This window comes from Truncatella angustata, assembly GCF_020726525.1.
Source record: "Truncatella angustata strain MPI-SDFR-AT-0073 chromosome Unknown BKA67scaffold_1, whole genome shotgun sequence".
NCBI lineage: Eukaryota > Fungi > Ascomycota > Sordariomycetes > Amphisphaeriales > Sporocadaceae > Truncatella > Truncatella angustata.
In genome coordinates this window covers 4749162-4763000 of record NW_025763381.1, presented here as the reverse complement: position 1 = coordinate 4763000, position 13839 = coordinate 4749162, and the positions used below count along the sequence as shown (strand labels likewise).

The following is a 13839-nucleotide window of genomic DNA, read 5'->3' as shown; positions in this document are numbered from 1 at the left end:
AAAATGCAACTGATTTATCGTCTGTTTCTAGTCTATGTCCCTCTACATTCAAGTTTAACTTGAGGCGTAAATTTTTACGTTGGAAACAGTTGATGGCAACACAAAAGTGTTTGGTGATTTCGTTTGGTTTATCCATGGCTGCCAACAGCCTTTTTGTACATGTTCTCGATATGTGAGTCTTGCCTGACTCGGGTATATTCCGTTTTTCTTTCTTACTGTCTCTTCTTCGAAGAATTCGCCGAACTGGATCTGAGGACTCCGCTTTGAGCGACCAACTTCCAAAGGCACCACGCATAACACAACGTGAATCCGGCCGCGCCAACACCAACGTTAGCCACAACCCAAAGATCCGGCTTGTCGGCCGGGGGATTGACGAAAAGTTCGACAACGTGCCAAACGCCCATTGCCAGGTAAAAGGACCAGTGCACAAGGGCTGTCATCCACTGTACCCATGTGTTTTTCTCGCTTCCAAGATATGCGCCCAGTGATGTGGGCGGCAGGCCGAGGAGGTATGCCCAAAGACCAGTAAGGACAGCATATGGCACTCTCAATTTTACACGCTCAAGTAGTGGAAACATAGTCCAAGCTCCAAGGATATTGGCGAAACCTACCCACGCGCGGGTTTCCTTGTTCAGTCCTTCCTTGCCAGCCAAAAGGACAGTCATCGGTAGTAGAGGGAGCAAAACGCTCTTTTCGTGCACTTGATAACTGAACAAGAAGAAACTCCAGGCTGTAACAGCAAAGCCATATGGCAAGAGCTCCTTTCTTGGCCAGAAGAAAAGAATCAAAGTTGCAGGCGCGAACGAGACAAGCGTTGCTGCCAGAGAGGCTTGCTGTAATATGGCAGAGGGATACTGCTTCAACTTGAAGACAACGTTTGCTGCGCACCAGAAGTTGGCGACCTTGTCCTCGAACAAGCCGCGGGCAAAAGGGAATACTCGATGGACCATCTGGACTAGCTGCTCAACTACTGGGTAGTATGTGGCATCTTTGTTGAGATATGCCTCGAGCTGTGTAAATATGGGCAGTGAAGGACGGGGTCCGTCAAGGTCGGGCTGAGAATCAATGCCTCGCTGAGCATCGTACAGTGATCCCAGAACAAGCGGGAGAATGAGAACGGCAAAAGACACAGCAGTGACGCCAGCAATGACAACGAATCGTCCCACGTTGATGCGCGGGAAAATGCAACTTCCGAGGAGGTAGGCAAAGACAGCAGGTGCATAGTAGAGAGCCATCTGTTTAAAGCCCAGTGCTGCAACGAAGAAGATGGAGGCCCACATGTATCGTTCAGCAATCATGCTGGACATGCTTGCAAGAACAAGCCCGAGCATGACTGTGTTGTACTGGAAGTGAATATGGTCGACAAGTATGAGGCCTGGCTGCATGAGAATTGCCACGAGTGCGACCCAGCTTGTCCATTGGGCAACACCGAATAGCCTGCTAAATCTTCTGACGAAGATGACGGCGGCAGGGATGTAGACGAGGTACTCGGAGACGATGACAGTGGCCCTCATGAATATTTTCAAGTTCTGATCTTCGGAACCGCGCGATGTATAGAGGGTGAACCACGAGGGATCGATCAGCGAACCTATCTTGCCCAGTAGCCAGCTGTGATATGCCGTCAAAGGGGGATAGTCGAGGCCCCACCACTGCAGGTCGTGGAAGTACCATTGTGAGATGGGCAGCTGAGTGGTAATCTCCATCCAGTGTCGCTGAGCCTCATAGTCGCCAAACATGGGTGGTTTCTGGAAGCCTGAGGTGGGTTAGCACTCGGGTGAACAAACAGGGCAGACGCAGACATCAAGCGCAGTACTGACCAGAGTAGCCCCATAGACCTGCTGCCCATCTGAACAAGCCAACGACCATGAGAATCAGGGGTAGAACCTCCCACGGAGACAAGGAACTACGCGCTGGCCAAAGGAAAGCTGCGAGAGGAAACGAAGGAGTGCGTACGAGGGTGCCCGGCTTGGTGGATGGGTCAAAGGTCACACCTGGCTTCTTGGACTTGCGCCGGGGCTTGTGGGCGGCTGGCGATGCGGAAGCCATGATCACCGATTGACTGATATAAATGCGGAATCAAGGGCTTCATGGACAGCAAGTCGTGGAGTGCCTCTGTCCCGGAGCTGGTTGGTCGTGAAGGAGTGAAATGGAACGTGGGCGGACTTGCACGGTTCCAAAAGTTTTGGACAGGGTTTCCTGAAGATCAATTCAATTCAGTTGAATGAGCAGCAACTTCAAGACGCGTAAGGTTGGTCTCCAATTTTCGAGGCTCCAGGGTCCTTGTGGCTATCCGGTTAGTGAGCTGGTAGCTACGTACATAAACTGTAATGTTATGGTATTGTACAGTACATAACTACTGTTACGCTGTGGTGCTTGCGGGGGAGTGAGGTGTTTCTAGCGCCTGATTGTTAGCGAGCCCCTAGGTTAGGTGGGCAACGGCGCTGTTCGGTTCCTGGGCGAGGGCCCCCCTCAGTAAAAGTTGACTCCAAAAACCAAAGACCTGGAAGATCAGGACCAAAGGACCGGGACCATGGCCAAAGACCATGGAGAAAGAGCTGAGCTGAGCTTATTAGTTGAGCACGTACACTGGTGATGAGACATGCCAAGCAATTCTGAATTGCGGGTATAAACTTGGACATGACGAACACTCCTCGAGAACATTGCCATGGCCAAATTCTCAAATCTCCCGAAAGGCCGCATGCCCCTTTTACAAGATGCCGTTCCCCTTTCTGCTCCCGACAACTTCGTCCTTCTCCTTCTCGTCAAGCTTCAATAGCGATTCACACCCTTCGCTGCCCCTCAACGCCAGCACCTATCGCGGGGTAGTGAGAGACACGTTGAAGAAACACAAGCGCCTGCCGCCGAATTCCCAGCCTCCCAACCTCCCAACTGTCGTTTCCACCATCCACAACTACCTCCAGCATCTGCTTGCTTTTGATGCCGGTCTCAATTATCAGCCTGTCCATGGGGAGGGAATCCGAGTGACGCCATTATCCACACCTGCCATCGAGTGGAGACCCACGCTGTCTGATAATGCAGTGCCCGGCAAGGAGCAGGCTAGGGTCAAGATACAGTCTCTGGAATATGAACTCTTCTTCACACTCTCCACTCTCGGCTATGCCTATACCAACCTTGCACGTGCTGCTCTGTATCCCTTATATGTAACAACCGGCGCACCCGTTGGAACTCAAGAACGTACGACCGCCGTGCAAACTGCAACAAAGCATCTGCTTGACGCCGCATCTGTGCATGATTACCTAGCAAGGCGCGCTGAGGGACTTGTGACCAGCCCGCCGTGTGCAGATATCTCGGCTACGACTACAAGAGCTCTGGCCTCTCTGGCACTTGCCGAGGCCACTTTGCTGGCCGTGTTGAAAGATGATCCATATCCAGCAGTTGTCGCACAAGACCGCAACAAGAACGACCGTGAATGGATGTACAAAGCGCCGGAGGTCCCTAAAGTGAGGGCACATCTCTTTGCCCGTCTGTGTCTTGCAGCTTCCGAGCACGCAGCTAAAGCGTCTGCGTTGTGCAAAGCTACAACGGGTAAGGGGACATCTAAACTGAACGATTCCCTAGTCCGGTATGTTGATGATCTCCAGAGGACTGCGCGCGCAAAGGCATGCCGCTTCTTTGGCATTGACGCAGAATTGTCTGGTCAGACAGGCAATGCGCTAGGCTGGCTTCAGTGTGGGCTACAAGAACTTGGTGTTGAGCCGAAAGAGGCAAAGAAAGGACTGAGTCTATCTCGAATGAAGAAAGAGTGGTCTGAGAAAAAGGAGGACAAGAAGGTCGAAAAGGGTGCTGGGTGGGGGGCTGATGCCGGAAAGCTTGAAGAGTCTCGTGTCTTGGAGATGCTTCATGAGAAATGGACAAAGGTCAACGATACAGTAAGTCAATCTTGGCCCCCTCAGGCGTATCCGTTTCTTCATTGCTGATATCTGTTTAGATGATGACACAGGCTATTCCTGCGCCTTCTACTCTGCTTTCAACTCTGCCATCTGGACGAGAAATGCATGCTATAAAACCTTACGCCCCACCAGAGCTCAGCAGACAGTCGTTGGAAGCCATGCGTGCACCACCTGATCGAGCCGACGACTATGGCGATGAAGGCCTCAGTTCAGACGACGAAAAGACAATAGCAGAAGCGCCAGTAGGTGCGTTTCCTGGCACGCAGGGAGAGTATCGGAGCGCAAGTACGAGATCGTACTTTTAGACAAGGTAGACTACTGAGAGCATTACTTAGCCTTCCAGTTTTACAGCTGATGCCAAGCTGGACGAAATCCCGTTTCAACAAGAGCCGTCGAGAACAGACTATTTCAGGAACACGCGTCCCGGTTGCAGTGAATTTAAGCCTGTCACATTTCAAGATGCAATGCAACGTTGGTTTCGAATTTACTGTAACCCGAGAAACTTTGTCTTGTACCGCATAAAATCCAAAATTGGTTTGGTTTGGCGGATTTAGCGACAGTGATTATCTTTACCTGCCGCATATGACCATGTGTCAAGAGAGTTGTGCGAATATCTAATCTTGTATGATACAAATGATCGAGAATGCTTCCAAGCCCACCTCCATTCGAAAACATATGCCTGGATTCAATCAACCTGAGTAGTTGTATACAATATGCAAGGTCACGTCCCTGCATGTAGTCGGTATTCGGCCGCCGACGTCTTAAATAGGCAGGCCAACACACAGTTACGAGGCCCGGGTTTACTTCATCAAAATATGTCGTTTCGTGGACCAGTTATGGTTAACACGATATGAACCGCTCGAGATATGCGGGGAAATGCTTCGTCTCCATACATGTTCATATTCGCTTGGCAATGTAACGGCCGCCGGCCATTTGCCGCAGTGTTGTAATATATTTTGCTGAACCTTCTCCTTATAGATATCCGGTCCGAATTGCAGCAACCACGGGCGGCCACTTCCCGGACGCGCGCGTGCGAAGTCTTGATATTATATGATCGCCTTTGTGGATCACATTTCTAGTGATATATATAACGAAGAGCTCTGATTTCACCTGAGCTTGATTCACGATCTATAGTTACTTTTTTGCATTCGTGTAAATATTTTAGTAGTAGCCGTGATCTCAGAGATGGCCCCTCTCTTCCAAGGAGCTACACTGCTTCTCGCAGCATGTTCAGCTGTCTCGGCGCTACCGGCACCTGAGGCCAAGAGAGACATCACCGAAAACTGCACCGATATCAAGTACCGTGTGCCATGGTTAGTCGAGATGCTGCCCGGCGAAATGCGAGCTCAGTGTCGTTGACATGTTGCAGGACCTCGCTCACCGACGATGAGAAATCTTCCTATATACAGGCAGATCTCTGCTTGATCGCTGCCCCGTCCAAGGCTGGTATCGAAGGTGCCAAGACGCGCTGGGACGACCTTCACTGGCCCCATATCTACCAGACTGTTTGGGTCCATGGTGTGGTAAGCGGTGCAATCCCCTCAGTCTAATGGACGCGCTATTGATAAGAACCCAGGGTGCCTTCCTGCCATTTCACAGGTACTACATGACGGTCCACGAGAACCTCATCCGCGACGAGTGCGGGTATACTGGGCGCATGCCGTACTGGGACGAACTTGGAGACATCAACTCAGTCATCGCCGACCTGGACATGTTCCGGGACGAGTACTTTGGCGGTGACGGCACTGGCTCGGGTCGCTGCATTGAGACCGGCTCCTTTGCCAACATGAGCCTTTCCTTTGGTACTAACGCCGTTGATGCTAACGGAGGCCACTGTGTCTTCCGCAGCTTCAGTGAACGACAGCTGCAGCAGGCTGCTCAGTCGAACATAGACAGGTGCATGGCGATTAATAACTATACTAGTGCATGGAATGTGAGTCTCCGGTGCGACCTTGCCCTATCTTCGTGGTGCGCTTTGCTGACATTGGTTTTCATTAGTGTTGGGCAGGATCTCCCCACGGCGCCGGCCATGGTGGTATAGGTGGTCTGGTAAGTCATCTATATAAACGGCCTCTGAGATGAATGTTTCTTTTGCTAAGATTTCCATCAAAGATGGGCGATCCTACATATTCTCCCGGCGACCCTGGGTTCTATCTTCATCACACGTACCTCGACAAGCTCTGGTGGGAGTGGCAGAAGGCCGACTACCCAGCCCGTCTCACTGACATTGGCGGCCCGAACATCCCCCGAGGGACGAGAGAAGGAAGCTCGGGATACCCCCCTACTTCTGTAACGGACTACTGGGGCGACGGCGGTGGCTCCGTGACTACCTTGAACCATGTTCTATGGATGGCGGGTATTGCGCCTAACGTTACCATTGGCGACATCATGAACTTAAATGGCCCTACGATCTGTGTCGAATATTTAGACGAATAGATATTCTTTCTGTAGTTGGTTAACTTGTAATTTAAGATACCATGCGAGCCCCCAGCTTGTCGTCCTTTGTGAGCCAATATGTGCAAGACTATGATAAACAGGTATCATGGCCCACCTACGGCAACCGAGTAGATATTCTTGTCTCGGATGCTTTCCCCGACCCTTGAAGCTAAGTCATCTAAATCATCGCCTGTGTCGCCCGTGTTCAAATTGCCCAGTTCATCACCTACCTCATACCATCGATCGTTGTCCGTTTCAGAACTGTCGATTGAATCCCGCTGAGATGAGTTGACGCTGACAGATGCTTCACCCAAGTTAAGCTGTTGTGTCTCCGCCAGCAAAGCATCCATGTCATCCCCACCTTCCATCTCATCGAATCTCATTTCAATCAACATCAGCTCTCGTTCCTGAATCACGAGTTCCACCCATTTGAACTCGGCAGCTTTTCTCTTGGCAAAAGCCTGTCGATGCCTTGTGAGATCCTGCTTGAGTCTTCGCTCCGCTTCGTCCATCATCTCCAACTGGACAGACTGCTCTTCTTCAACCAAGAAACGATGTTTGTCAATTTCATTCTGCATCCAACGATTCCAGACCTGATATCCCTTGTCCATCCGTCGCTTCAGACTGAGGACAGCGGCCTCCGCGTGCAAATTTCCATCTGGTTTGCCAGCCCAGTAGACTGTAAGTTGCTGATAGTATTGTTCCTCGACCTGCCGCTCCTGGTCAGCTCGAGCAGCATGCTCCTGATCCATTGCTGACCTGAACTCCTGTATCTTGTCAATACCAAGGTTTACGAGAAGGTCGCGCTTTCTATCGTTTTGCTCTTTTAGTGCCGTTATCGACGATTCTGCTTTATAACGTAAAACACTCTCATACTTGCCGTGTTCACGAACGACCTCGACTCGTTGCTCCTCATGCAGATCATTGAGCACTTGAGTCAGGTTTCGAAACTGAAGCTCCACGCCCTTGCGCCTACCAACCTCTACCAGCAACCGCTTGTCAAGCTCCTTTTTCCGCCGCTCTTTCTCAATTCTCTCCCTTTCCAGTCTTAGTAGTGTAGCCTTTCTAGCTTCCTCGCGCTCGTACTCTTCAACCAGACGCAGCGCCTCCGCAAGCTCGGCCTCTTCCTGCGCTTCTCTAGATCGTCTGATCCGCCTTCTGGTTGCAGCTTCACTCTTGACGGCGTGGAGTTGCTGCATACTACATGCGCAGGTACGCCATCGAGCGCCACATACATAACAAAATTCAGCACCGCAGCGACATGTCATATGCTGGCATGCCTCTCGATGCTCGACAAAAGCATGACATTGGTAGCATCTCTTCCACCCCTCCTCGTCCGCCAGCTCTTCTGTACGCTGCAGGTCGCGGTCCTGTGGACATGCTTGATTCACGTGTCGTTGCCCCCGGCACAGCGTGCAAATGTAGTGTCCAGCTTCGCAACGCGCAACATTTTCGGCATGGTTAATGTAAGCCGGGCGGACGAAGATGCCGGCGCAGACTGGCTCGTAGCAGTAGATACGCTCACTGATGGGAATCGACCACTCCTCAGATTTATCGTTGTAGACCTTCTGGAGCGCGTGGTAGTTGAAGGTTCCCGAGAGAATGGTCGATTTTGGGATAATGTTCAAACAGCATTTCGGCGGCCATTGTTGCTCGTTCTCACAGGCTGTCTCGATGAGTCGGTGAAAACATGCCGTACAATAGCTGTGACAAGGGCACTTGACCATTTTGTTGGGGTTGAACTCTTCAAAACAAGATACGCATTCACTGGTTGACGTTAGCGAGAGATTATATAAGAATGACAAACAGTTGGAGCAAAGGGATAATTACACGAGATTTTCATGAACAGAAGTTCTGGGACTTTTGGTACTCCCATCGACAAGGTTGTCGACCACTTGGATACCTTTGGAAGCGAGTGCGTTGTAGTCGACAGATAAGCGGTGTTTATGACGAGCCGCTGCCTGAACACCCGACTCTCCTCTCTCTCTATTGTTGAAACGCCGTAGGATACCGCCCAAGATGTTCCTCCTCTTCGACTTGGGCTGTGATTTGACCGGCCGCAAGAGTCCGTTGGCATCCATAGTGAACTTGACGCCTGCGAAAGTTGCAGTCTGAGGCGGCTCCATCCTATAGTAGGTGGGCACTCTTGGTTGCTTCCCGTCCTGTGTGACTTCTTTGTCATCGTTTTGATTTTCCTGCAAGTCTTCTGGTTTTTCTGGCAAGATAGCGACTACCTCCTTCTCAGAAAGTTCTGCATCTAGTATTCTGGCTGTTTCTATGGCTGTTTGCCGTTGTTCTTCTTCTTCTGTTATTCTTGCTTTGATTCTGTTGATGGATTCGTGCACAATCTGCGTGATGACCTCAGACTCAATGTCCTGCACATTGGTCAATGCCTGGGGCGGTCCATATTGCTTCCAATCCACTTCTTCTGATTCTTCTTCAATTTCGTTTTCGACCAATGAGTATCCCGAACTGGAAGCCAGTGCGTACAATATGGTGCTTGGAGTAGCAACCTCTTTTCCTTTACCTTTCCATCTTGGTGCTTCAACTTCATCTCCACCTGCTTGCCAAACGATAGTAGCATCCAAAACCTCTTCTGTCATTGAAGCTACAGCTTCGTGCTGAGAATAGTTACCATCTAACATCTGAGGCATCCTAACGAAACATTAGGCTGATAGGGTATCGACCAAACGGATACCCAAAGATGCATTCCCTGTTTCAAGCTTGAACACAGCAGTGCCAAACGAAGGCCAAACTGACTTAGCGAAGAGATGTTAAGTAACAGGAGTGTATTTGGGGACAAGAAAAATAAAAATAAAAATGAAGAGCAAAATGATAACTTGCCGCTCGGCAGCATCCTATTAGACTGGGAAACGGGTGATAAAATTAAAATTGCCATGGCCGAACGGGAAGGATAATTACAGAACATTTGAAAGCCTAGCTTGACCTTGGCAGGCCACATGGGCCTTTGTCGAGGCTGTTCACCAGGCATGGCGAGCTCTGACTTCGCAGTACATGGATTCAGCCTCATGGACCGAACCAGCTCCACGAGGGCAGGCATACTGGGCTTTGGCACCACCGTTCCATGGCGCTTTTGCACTTTGTCTGAAGGAGCCAAGAATTACCGCAATCGGCAAGTCGGCATCACGTACCAGTCCATGTGCAGCTAATAATCTTTGTTTGTCCACCGACGTATGTGGGGATGCGACCCCAAGCCTCCTCTTTAAGGTTGTGTGGATCAAAGAGAGCTGTAGGGTAGGCTTGGCAGGCTTACAGGATCTGTAACCTTAGAGGGTGCTAGTTGGGGATTTGGGTTGACTATGTACTCCGTGGAAGAGCTGAGCCTCTGTGAATCCACTAAACAAGCGCCGGGGGCAGTGATGTTGTACGCCCGGAAAGCTCATGTTAAGCGAGATTGATCAACGCCGCCTATTTCAGGCTTTCTTGCAACATGATCGTCGCCTCTATTCGACTTAGGGGATCTGTATTTGTACTATCTGATCCAGATCTGTTTTATCCACGGTACGCTTACAAGCATTTTGCGAAATGGTTCCTGGAACCATTTTTGAGGGGAACCAACCTTTGCAAAGTTCGAAGTAAGCGTCCGGCCAGCCCCGAAGCAATGCCAATACTTATTCCAGATGCGTTGACCGAGCCCGGTAACGCGTGGACAGTGCAGGTTGAAGTACCGTGACCACCACATCGGTCTACGTTTTTCTTGAGTGGATCGAGCTCAGTGACTCATATTATCAATGATGCATAAAATAAGGTGCCACTACAATCCACCCGCCATGTTGCACAGTACATGTGTATAATATTTACAGCTTAGCAGATTCCTTCTTGGTGAACTCGACCTTGTTTGTAATCGAGCCAACACCCTCGAGCGCAACCTCAACCACATCACCGTCCTTGAGCCAGAGCTTCGGTTCCCGGCCCATGCCAACACCCTGAGGTGTTCCTGTAAAGATAAGGTCGCCTGGCAGCAGTGTAGTTCCCCGGCTTAGGAATGCAATTGTCTGCTTGACACTGAATATCATATCAGCAGTACTAGAGTCCTAAAGATCTCCGGGTTAGCGGTAACACCGTCAGGTGGGAGGCAGACTTACTTGGACAATCTTGCCATTCAACTTGGTGGAGATCTTCAGGGTCTGAGGGTCCTTGATAACCTTACTGGAAACGATACCAGGGCCGTAAGGGGCCCAGCCGTCAAATCCCTTGCCGAGTGACCACTGACCACCGCCTCGCTTGATTTGCCAGTCACGGTGTGATACATCGTTGCCGACCGCGTAGCCAAGCACGTAGTCCAGCGCATTGGACTCGGAAACGTCCGAGCATCTCTTTCCAATGACAGCAACGAGCTCACACTCGTAGTCAAGACCGAGCTCTTCCTGGGCCATCTCGTGGACTGGAATCGGATCACTAGGACCGGCCAGAGAAGTGACTGGCTTATACTATTGAATCGTCAATAATATATTACAGACAAATGCAACAAGGTCTCACTTACAAACAGCACAGGGTACTTGGGGACTGGCATTTTCGACTAAATAGCGTTATTAGTTCATAGTTCAGCATTCGCCTAAGAGCATCGTACCTCTTTGGCATGCTGCTCATAATTCAAGCCCAAGCATCGGACAGTCTTGACATCTTCTAAAGCAAGAGGGGCTAGGAGATGCTTAACATCAACGACTTGATCCGTCACCTCATGCTTGCCGAAGATGTCACCAGTCAAAATTCGAGCTTGTTTAGTCTTGGAGATATCGTTGACGCCGGGAAAGATGGCATCGCCATAGTATACTCTGCCGTCCTTGGCAAGGAAACGGATGAGTCGCTGTTACAGAGTTAGTCACCATAGCAGGGCTAAACCAGTTCGTAGAAGGAAACTCACTGAGAAAGAAGACATGTTGTGTGGTATTGAGGAACGAGGAAAGCAAGCACAATACAAGATAGCCTTTCCAAGAGATTGATGAATAGTAGTGTAATGAGACCTCCAAAGCCTTCTGGGAGAAGTCAATCGATTGACGTGATGGAGGAGCTCCGCTGCAACCCCACTGCGGATTTGTTACAGGACCCTCGAATCGGATCTCCACCCGACAATCCAAATCAAATCGGCAATTGGGACACATCTACCGGAGGTGCCACCATAAGGTCAAGTAGCCCAGAATGCTTGGAGCCGGAAACGACTGATGCCACTCTAAGCTGCCTTTGGGGTTTTTTTGGGAACTGGTTCGGCCCTACAAAATCATGATGAATATGATCTTTATTGTGATTACATAAGGTGTGTCGCTAAATGTCTCTAGTCAAAATGTAAGCCACTGACCATAAGTTGCATAGTAACCATAATTTCGGCATTGCAAATCAAACGGCATCGAATTCAGCGGTAAATCGTCCTCGTTATGCACATTCCTTGGTCAAACCCAGATGTACACTTTGAGCCGCTAGAACATGATATCGCACAACTAGAGATGTGACGGGAGACACCTCTCTCATCTACACCACTCAAGCGGTAGAGATGGGGGTCATGCAAGGTTATCCTTGGAGGCCTACCACAAAAACCATTGATCAATTTACACCTACCAATTACAGTTTCCCCCAAAACCGGTGGCTTCCTTATATGGGAGCTAGAGTTTTTTTTTTTTTGGTGTTCTTTTGAAGCGACTGTTTGCAAGGGCATAAGGAGTTCATATTAAAGTCTCAATTTTGTGTATTCTTGCCTGCTATGTATTCACATCCGCCGGCAACGGGTGGTAGATATCGATGTCGTAAATTCCATAGAAGGGGGATCACAGCCCAAGTTGGTCTTAGCCACGCAGCCCCTTACCCTGTACGTATTCCAGCTCGCACTTCTGGACATTGTGCTCGTGACTTCCGCATCGGGCGCATTTATTACAGTCGCTGGCCAGGTGACCTTTATTTTTGCACGGTTTGCACTCACGGGCCTCAACTTTTGGAGCCTTGCACGTTTTCGCAATGTGGCCCAATTGTTTGCAATTGTAGCACCGTATCTCAGGCTTTTGGGAATTGCATATTTTGGCAATGTGGCCCAGTTGTTTGCAATTGTAGCACCGGATCTCGGGCTTCGGGACAGTACACTCTTTACCGTGGTGACCTAACTATTGGCAGTTGTGGCAAGTTGGCTGCGTAAAATACTTACTGCTGGTTTTGGTCACTCCATTCTCTTGCGAGTAGCCTTTGGGGCCGGTGGTCTTGACGCTACTATTGTTTCCGGAAGACATTTCTCTTACTATTGGGAGATGTCGAGAATAGACGCTGTCAACAACTGCTCTCTGATGCTGGCGAGTGATGCTCATATATTGATGCTGTTACGGACACAAGAGATCAGTGGCGAAAACCAGATTCCCCTATTTATATGCGAAAATAGAACACCTCTCGTCTTCAATGCACATTGTTCTTCTGTGACAATGAGTGTTATTCTAGACCCAGTGTTCATGATCTCACCATGTTTTGGAGCTCAAAGGCTAGCCGTGAACGACATGACAACGGCTTTACCTCTTTATATATTCAACATAGAATTGTAAAGCATGACTTTTCATACGCTGCGTGTAGTAGACATACAGTTGAATGCTTGGTTGACGAAGATCTATGATGGAGTGCATCTGGAAGTATAACTAATATATGTACGAAACGGTGTCCTTTGTATCACAGAGGTATCAAATGTAGCCCCTAACAGATAGCTTCTCATGAGCTTTAGATTTGAAATGAGCAAGGAGGTAACATACATGGACAATAGTCCCCACGCTGAGGCATATGATATGTGTAGAGCACCAACCTGAGCGCAAAGTGAGGGATCGTTGCTAGTTCACGGTTAGGGAACAGATCGTCATTAATTAAATTCTAGACTAGTTCTTTCGAAGTTGATATTTATGTTTGAATTCCGACCATGATAAGCCGGTTGCATAAAAGCTAGTCTAGGTGTTGGGATTCGTGTGTGTGTTGCGGTCCAAACTTCTATGTGCGGCGACAGGAGCGTCTGGGAAAGCTTGTTCACGAACAAGTCGTACAACATCCACGGCATTGCCACAAAAACTGCTGAGACTACCAGCTCATTCGAGATTGACCAAACATGGTGACTTTGCTACAAACTAGTCGTATAAGTCATTCTCAAACTATCGTCGAAACCTAATTTCCTATAATGCCACGACCCAATATGCGACAACCTGGCCAACAAGCGTCGACCACTTTTGCCAGCCTTTGGGATAGCATGGAATCGTATACTACCAGAAGGCTTGGAGGAGTTCGCTATCTTATTAGACCTTGCTCTACTATACGCGCGTCCCTCGATTACCTAGGAGTACTCTTCTCCCCTAGCCAATCTGTTTACGCGGGGTGCTGTGTAACGTTGAAAGGTAGGTCCGGTTATGCACTATAGTCAATCATATAATTCCATCGCGTGTAGCAATCTGATGTGCATTCTTGTCCTATGAAAAGCCAAACACATGGTCCAACCACATCATGACGAGATGACTGCTGCTGC

General features: G+C 49.4%; 5 protein-coding genes across 5 annotated transcripts; 2 read left to right on the top strand and 3 right to left on the bottom strand.

Annotated features, from left to right (window-relative positions):
• Positions 1-212: 212 nt before the first annotated feature.
• Positions 213-2046, bottom strand: BKA67DRAFT_530443 (family 57 glycosyltransferase; the record flags this gene model as incomplete). Its single annotated transcript, XM_046099238.1, has 2 exons — positions 213-1753; positions 1818-2046. The coding sequence occupies 2 exons, from the start codon at positions 2044-2046 to the stop codon at positions 213-215; spliced, it is 1770 nt and encodes a 589-aa protein (XP_045964472.1).
• A 320-nt stretch (positions 2047-2366) lies between these two features.
• On the top strand, positions 2367-4287 carry BKA67DRAFT_48556 (uncharacterized protein). Its single transcript, XM_046096920.1, has 2 exons — positions 2367-3890; positions 3950-4287. The coding sequence occupies exons 1-2, from the start codon at positions 2715-2717 to the stop codon at positions 4214-4216; spliced, it is 1443 nt and encodes a 480-aa protein (XP_045964471.1). The 5' UTR covers positions 2367-2714; the 3' UTR covers positions 4217-4287.
• Positions 4288-4780: 493 nt separating this feature from the next.
• Positions 4781-6347, top strand: BKA67DRAFT_686752 (amino acid transporter; the record flags this gene model as incomplete). The annotated part of the gene is made up of 5 exons (XM_046109031.1): positions 4781-5224; positions 5281-5434; positions 5488-5844; positions 5910-5960; positions 6024-6347. The coding sequence occupies exons 1-5, from the start codon at positions 5097-5099 to the stop codon at positions 6345-6347; spliced, it is 1014 nt and encodes a 337-aa protein (XP_045964470.1). The 5' UTR covers positions 4781-5096.
• Positions 6348-6351: 4 nt separating this feature from the next.
• Positions 6352-9181, bottom strand: BKA67DRAFT_48536 (uncharacterized protein). Its single transcript, XM_046096919.1, has 2 exons — positions 8178-9181; positions 6352-8114 (listed from the first exon to the last, which is right to left on the bottom strand). Exons 1-2 carry the CDS (start codon positions 8999-9001, stop codon positions 6452-6454), a joined length of 2487 nt encoding a protein of 828 aa, XP_045964469.1. The 5' UTR covers positions 9002-9181; the 3' UTR covers positions 6352-6451.
• A 633-nt stretch (positions 9182-9814) lies between these two features.
• On the bottom strand, positions 9815-11550 carry BKA67DRAFT_547672 (uncharacterized protein). The gene is made up of 5 exons (XM_046101467.1): positions 11233-11550; positions 10939-11175; positions 10852-10887; positions 10454-10798; positions 9815-10402 (listed from the first exon to the last, which is right to left on the bottom strand). The coding sequence occupies exons 1-5, from the start codon at positions 11245-11247 to the stop codon at positions 10166-10168; spliced, it is 870 nt and encodes a 289-aa protein (XP_045964468.1). The 5' UTR covers positions 11248-11550; the 3' UTR covers positions 9815-10165.
• Positions 11551-13839: the final 2289 nt, after the last annotated feature.